The sequence below is a fragment of the Scyliorhinus canicula genome, unplaced genomic scaffold, assembly GCF_902713615.1.
Source record: "Scyliorhinus canicula unplaced genomic scaffold, sScyCan1.1, whole genome shotgun sequence".
Classification (NCBI taxonomy): domain Eukaryota; kingdom Metazoa; phylum Chordata; class Chondrichthyes; order Carcharhiniformes; family Scyliorhinidae; genus Scyliorhinus; species Scyliorhinus canicula.
The window spans coordinates 26,156-33,287 of NW_024056001.1; the positions used below are offsets into that span (position 1 = coordinate 26,156).

Here is a 7,132-nt window from a genome sequence, read left to right on the forward strand (position 1 = left end):
ACAAATCCGTTTCTTAAAGTGACACTCCCATGACACCTCCCCCCCAAAAAAAAATAAACCATCAACTTCGAGATGGTGTCATTTTTCACCTTTTCACTTTAACTTCAGAAACAAACATACCTTTGTTCAACAAAAACAAAACAGACAATCATGAATAATAATACAGTCCATTTTACTTCGTCCGCCGTCTAACCTGCGTCTCTTCGTCACAGTCGTGACAAAGCATAGGCTATTTTCTTGATCTGCCACCTGTGTAATTTTTGAATGAAATGGCTGTGACAATAAACTCCATCAAAACAAGCTTTGTTATTCCTGAATTGCTTCAAAAAACGTCAACGGGATTACGATCAGTAGAGATAAACATAAATATGAAAATGTTGCAGAGCCAGCACCGAGCTCAAAGTCACCTTCTCAATTGTTGAATACTTCCTCTGGTAAGCATTCAATTTCTTGGAAGAATATTCAAAAGGCTGCTCTATTCATTCGTCGGCTGCTGGCAAGACCGCAGCACCTACGCCCACGTCACCCGCGTCGACAGTCAGCTTGAACGGTTTTGTGTCATTCAGGGCCGCCGACACGGGAGCAGTGGTTAACGCCGCCTTCAGGCCGTCAAACGCCCGTTGAGACTCCGCTGTCCACTGGAATTTGCTACGGTTCTTCCACAAGTCCGTCAGTGGAGCATCCACACTTGCTAAAATCCGGCACAAATTTACGGTAAAATCCACTCGTGCCGCGCATTATTTCCCTGTGTGTCGTGGGTTTTGGAAACTCCCCAATAACTTTCGTTTTCACTTCCCGTGTGACCCTGCCCGATTGTACGGCCAAGTAAAGTGATTCGGGCTTTTCCGAATTCACTTTTGGCGAGGTTTAACACCAAACCCCCCCTCCTGAAGTGGATCGAATAACTCCATCAGAAGCTTCAAATGTTCTTTCCACGTCTGGCTGATAATTACCAGATCGTCGATGCATACCGCACAATTGGGTAATCCTGAAACGACTTGACCGTTGAAATGTGGCCGGGGCGTTTTTCATGCCAAATGGCATAACTTTGAATTGGTATATACCACCTAGAGTCACAAAAGCTGAAATCTTTTTGGTTTGAGGGGTGTAGGGGCTGGAGGAGGTTACAGAGATAGGGAGGGGGTGTAGGGGCTGGAGGAGGTTACAGAGATAGGGACGGGGTGTAGGGGGAGGTTACAGAGATAGGGAGGGGGTGTAGGGGGCTGGAGGAGGTTACAGAGATAGGGAGGGGGTGTAGGGGCTGGAGGAGGTTACAGAGATAGGGACGGGGTGTAGGGGGAGGTTACAGAGATAGGGAGGGGGTGTAGGGGGCTGGAGGAGGTTACAGAGATAGGGAGGGGGTGTAGGGGCTGGAGGGGGTTACAGAGATAGGGAGGGGGTGTAGGGGGCTGGAGGAGGTTACAGAGATAGGGAGGGGGTGTAGGGAGCTGGAGGAGGTTACAGAGATAGGGAGGAGGTGTCGGGCTGGAGGGAGTTACAGAGATAGGGAGGGGGTGTAGGGGCTGGAGGAGGTTACAGAGATAGGGAGGGGGTATCGGGGCTGGAGGAGGTTACAGAGATAGGGAGGTGGTGTAGGGGCTGGAGGAGGTTACAGAGATAGGGAGGGGGCTGTAGGGGCTGGAGGAGGTACAGAGATAGGGAGGGGCTGTAGGGGGCTGGAGGAGGTTACAGAGATAGGGAGGGGATGTAGGGACTGGAGGAGGTTACAGAAATAGGGAGGGGGTGTAGGGGCTGGAGCAGGTTACAGAGATAGGGAGGGGGTGTAGGGGGCTGGTGGAGGTTACAGAGATAGGGAGTGGGTGTAGGGGCTGGAGGAGCTTACAGAGATAAGGAGGGGGTGTAGGGGCTGGAGGAGGTTACAGAGATAGGGAGGGGGTGTAGGAGCTGGAGGAGGTTACAGAGATAAGGAGGGGGTGTAGGGGTTGGAGGAGGTTACAGAGATGGGGAGGGGGTGTAGGGACTGGAGGAGGTTACAGAGATAGGGAGGGGGTGTAGGGGCTGGAGGAGGTTACAGAGATAGGGAGCGGGTGTAGGGGCTGGAGGAGGTTACAGAGATAGGGAGGGGGTGTAGGGGCTGGAGGAGTTACAGAGATAGGGAGGGGGGTGTAGGGACTGGAGGAGTTTACAGAGATAGGGAGGGGGTGTAGGGGCTGGAGGAGGTTACAGATATAGGGAGGGGGTGTAGGGGCTGGAGTAGGTTACAGAGATAGGGAGGGGGTGTAGGGACTGGAGGAGGTTAGAGAGGTGGGGAGGGGGTGTAGGGGCTGGGGGAAGTTACAGAGATAGGGAGGGGGGTGTAGGAGCTGGAGGAGGTTACAGAGATAGGGAGGGGGTGTAGGGACTGGAGGAGGTTACAGAGATAGGGAGGGGTGTAGGGGCTGGAGGAGTTTACAGAGATAGGGAGGGGGTGTAGGGGCTGGAGGAGGTTACAGAGATAGGGAGGGGGTGTAGGGAGCTGGAGGAGGTTACAGAGATAGGGAGGGGGGTGTAGGGGCTGGAGGAGGTTACAGAGATAGGGAGGGGGTGTAGGGGGTGGAGGAGGTTACAGAGATAGGGAGGGGGTGTAGTGGCTGGAGGAGGTTACAGAGATAGGGAGGGGGTGTAGGGGCTGGAGGAGGTTACAGAGATAGGGAGGGGGTGTAGGGGCTGGAGGGGGTTACAGAGATAGGGAGGGGGTGTAGGGGCTGGAGGAGGTTACAGAGATAGGGAGGGGGTGTAGGGGCTGGAGGGGGTTACAGAGATAGGGAGGGGGGTGTAGGGGCTGGAGGAGGTTACAGAGATAGGGAGGGGGTGTAGGGGCTGGAGGAGGTTACAGAGATAGGGAGGGGTGTAGGGGCTGGAGGAGGTTACAGAGATAGGGAGGGGGTGTAGGGGCTGGAGGAGGTTACAGAGATAGGGAGGGGGGTGTAGGGGCTGGAGGACGTTCCGGTGCCCCTCAGGCTATGATGGAGCCGAGATTCCCTCCTGGCCCGGGGGCATGGAAGACGTGAGGCCCCGATCGCTGTGTACCGTGGCCCCCATCCTGCTCGAGTCACGGGGAGAGGTAAAACCTCAGCCCTTTAAACAGGGCCTGGCGCGCTTTAACGTCCAGAGGGCGATCGCCACGTTCTGCTCGTCTGGTCCCCGGGTCCCTGTGGGATCCTGATGCCCCCGCCTGTTCGGGAACGGCCGGGGTGGGGGGGGGGGGGGGGGTGAGCGTGGCACCTTGTGAATGTTTAAGAGCATTATTGGCAAGATTAACCGCGGCTGATAATCCCTGAGGAATGTTAATCGGCGGAGCGGTGGGGACTCGGGCCGATTGCTGAAATGCTGCCGCTTTCGCAGAGCGGGCCAGCACCCCCACGCCCCCCCCCCCCACCCCCTCCCTCCCGCCAGCAGCCCCCGTCCACCCCCCACCCTTTACCGAAGACCCCAGGGCAATGGGGGCCGCTCGCCAGCCACGTTGGCGGAGGTTGACAGGGACGAACGCTGATGGATTAAGGGACGGAGGGGGGGGGGGGGGGGGTGGGTGGGGTGGAGGGGGGGGGGGGGGGTGGAGCCTCAGCCAAGGAGGCTTGAAATGCCGGAGGAGGCTCGGGAGTGTTGGCGCAGCGGCCGGCGATCCCAGCAGACGCCTGACCCTCTCTGTCTCTCTCTCTCTCCCGATCCAGCCCGGGCAGCCTGGAGGATGCTGCCAGCGATCAGGGACTTGGCGCTCTGCAGCGTGTTAACCCTACTGTCGGGGATGACTCAGGTCCACCGAGGGGCGGGAGGTAACTTCGATTTCCCCCCCCCCATCCCCCCACCCCACCTCCCCTCCTTCGCTCGCACGCTACCTCCTCAACACTCACGCCCTCCCCCCCCCCCCCCCCCCCCACCCCACCTCCCCTCCTTCGCTCGCACGCTACCTCCTCAACACTCACGCCCTCCCCCCCCACCCCCCCCACCCCACCTCCCCTCCTTCGCTCGCACGCTACCTCCTCAACGCTCACCCCCTCCCCCCTGCCCCCCCCCCACACACACCCCCAGCCCACCCTGACCCCCCTCCCCGTTGTACCCTCCTCCGTGGGGCAGCACGGTAGCGCAGCGGTTAGCACAATTCCTTCACAGCTTCAGGTTCGATTCCCGGCTCGGGGTCACTGTCTGTGCGGAGTCTGCACGTTCTCCCCGTGTGTGTGTGCGTGGGTTTCCTCCGGGTGCTCCGGTTTCCTCCCACAGTCCAAAGATGTGCGGGTTAGGGTGGATTGGCCGTGCTAAATTGTCCCTTAGTGACCAAAATTGCCCTCAGTGTTGGGTGGGGTTACTGGGTTATGGGGATAGGGTGGAGGTGTTGACCTTGGGTATGGTGCTCTTTCCAAGAGCCGGTGCAGACTCGATGGGCCGAATGGCCTCCTTCTGCACTGTAAATTCTATGAAATTCTATGAGATGAGGATTGGTACAGGGTGGGAGAGTGGGTGTTACCACGCTCGCCCTGTCGATCACCCGCTACAGGGTATGGGACATGCTCTCACGGTATCGGACGAGGCGCAGAAGGTTTGGGGAGGAGGCTCGGATTCAACTTAAAGATGGGCAGGACTCAGAGGGGCCGAATGGCCAGTTTACAAGTTGCGCATTCCCACACACTGAGTTTAAGATATCTAATCTGTTTCCTTTCCCCCTACAGCTTCCAGCTGGACATATGAAGGTACGTCCCTTCCTAACATGCTTTTTCATGCTCCAATTCTATTTCTCTAACACCTCCTGTCCAAGTAGGAATCTGATCGCTCGCCTCCAACTCTGTCACGTATCAATCGAGCTTTACCTACTTCAGAACCCGTGCTGTACCAGTCCTGGGAGTGTTTGATGGGGACAGTGTAGAGGGAGCTTTACTCTGTATCTAACCCCGTGCTGTACCTGTCCTGGGAGTGTTTGATGGGGACAGTGTAGAGGGAGCTTTACTCTGTATCTAACCCCGTGCTGTACCTGTCCTGGGAGTGTTTGATGGGGACAGTGTAGAGGGAGCTTTACTCTGTATCTAACCACGTGCTGTACCTGTCCTGGGAGTGTTTGATGGGGACAGTGTAGAGGGAGCTTTACTCTGTATCTAACCCCGTGCTATACCTGTCCTGGGAGTGTTTGATGGGGACAGTGTAGAGGGAGCTTTACTCTGTATCTAACCCCGTGCTGTACCTGTCCTGGGAGTGTTTGATGGGGACAGTGTAGAGGGAGCTTTACTCTGTATCTAACCCCGTGCTGTACCTGTCCTGGGAGTGTTTGATGGGGACAGTGTAGAGGGAGCTTTACTCTGTATCTAACCCCGTGCTGTACCTGTCCTGGGAGTGTGTGATGGGGACAGTGTAGAGGGAGCTTTACTCTGTATCTAACCCCGTGCTGTACCTGTCCTGGGAGTGTTTGATGGGGACAGTGTAGAGGGAGCTTTACTCTGTATCTAACCCCGTGCTGTCCCTGTCCTGGGAGTGTTTGATGAGGACAGTGTAGAGGGAGCTTTACTCTGTATCTAACCCCGTGCTGTACCTATCCTGGGAGTGTTTGATGGGGACAGTGTAGAGGGAGCTTTACTCTGTATCTAACCCCGTGCTGTACCTGTCCTGGGAGTGTCTGATGGGGACAGTGTAGAGGGAGCTTTACTCTGTATCTAACCCCGTGCTGTCCCTGTTCTGGGAGTGTTTGACGGGGACAGTGTAGAGGGAGCTTTACTCTGTATCTAACCCCGTGCTGTACCTGTCCTGGGAGTGTTTGATGGGGACAGTGTAGAGGGAGCTTTACTCTGTATCTAACCCCGTGCTGTACCTGTCCTGGGAGTGTTTGATGGGGACAGTGTAGAGGGAGTTTTATTCTGTATCTAACCCCGTGCTGTACCTGTCCTGGGAGTGTTTGATGGGGACAGTGTAGAGGGAGCTTTACTCTGTATCTAACCCCGTGCTGTACCTGTCCTGGGAGTGTTTGATGGGGACAGTGTAGAGGGAGCTTTACTCTGTATCTAACCCCGTGCTGTACCTGTCCTGGGAGTGTTTGATGGGGACAGTATAGAGGGAGCTTTACTCTGTATCCAACCCCGTGCTGTACCTGTCCTGGGAGTGTTTGATGAGGGGTGTAGGGGCTGGAGAAAAGGTTAAAATTAAGCTGGGCTGGATTTCACTCTCTGGTTGACTGTCCTGTTGAATCCAGGCTCCCACGGACCGGAAAACTGGGGAAAGGACTACCCTCACTGTGGGGGAGGGGCCCAGTCGCCAATCGACATTGACACCGCGGTCGTGAACTTTGACCCCTCCCTCCCAGCTCTCCAGTTGAGTGGATACCGTATTCCGGACAGACCCTCGTTCACCCTCTCCAACAACGGTCACACAGGTAGGTGGGGGGGGGGAGAATAGGGGGGGGGGGGGTGAGGGAGGGTGAGGGAGGGGGTGAGGGGGGGGGTGAGGGAGTGAAGGGGCGGGGGTGGGGGAGGGTGAGGGAGGGGGGTGAGGAGGGCGGGGGTTAGGGAGGGTGGGGCGGCAGGGAGGGAGGGGTGTAGGAACTGGAGGAGGTTACAGAGATAGGGAGGGGGTGTAGGGGCTGGAGGAGGTTACAGAGATAGGGAGGGGGTGTAGGGGCCGGAGGAGGTTACAGGCAGGGGGTGTAGGGGCTGGAGGAGGTTAGAGAGATAGGGAGGGGGTGTAGGGGCTGGAGGAGGTTACAGAGATAGGGAGGGGGTGTAGGGGCTGGAGGAGGTTACAGAGATAGGGAGGGGTGTGTAGGGGCTGGAGGAGGTTACAGAGATAGGGAGGGGGTGTAGGGGCTGGAGGAGGTTACAGAGATAGGGAGGGGGTGTAGGGGCTGGAGGAGGTTACAGAGATAGGGAGGGGGGTGTAGGGGCTGGAGGAGGTTACAGAGATAGGGAGGGGGTGTAGGTGCTGGAGGAAGGTTACAGAGATAGGGAGGGGGTGTAGGGACTGGAGGAGGTTACAGAGATAGGGAGGGGAGTGTAGGGGCTGGAGGAGGTTACAGAGATAGGGAGGGGGTGTAGGGGCTGGAGGAGGTTACAGAGATAGGGAGGGGGTGTAGGAGCTGGAGGAGGTTACAGATAGGGAGGGGCTGGAGGGGGTTACAGAGATAGGGAGGGGGTGTAGGGGCTGGAGGAGGTTACAGAGT

General features: G+C 57.0%; 1 protein-coding gene across 1 annotated transcript; it reads left to right on the plus strand.

The window, feature by feature from the left end:
* Positions 1-3,580: 3,580 nt before the first annotated feature.
* LOC119961434 (carbonic anhydrase 14-like) lies at positions 3,581-6,349 on the plus strand (the record flags this gene model as incomplete). Its single annotated transcript, XM_038788807.1, has 3 exons — positions 3,581-3,773; positions 4,665-4,685; positions 6,170-6,349. Coding segments are annotated over exons 1-3 (394 nt in total), but the record flags the coding sequence as incomplete, so codon positions are not given.
* Positions 6,350-7,132: the final 783 nt, after the last annotated feature.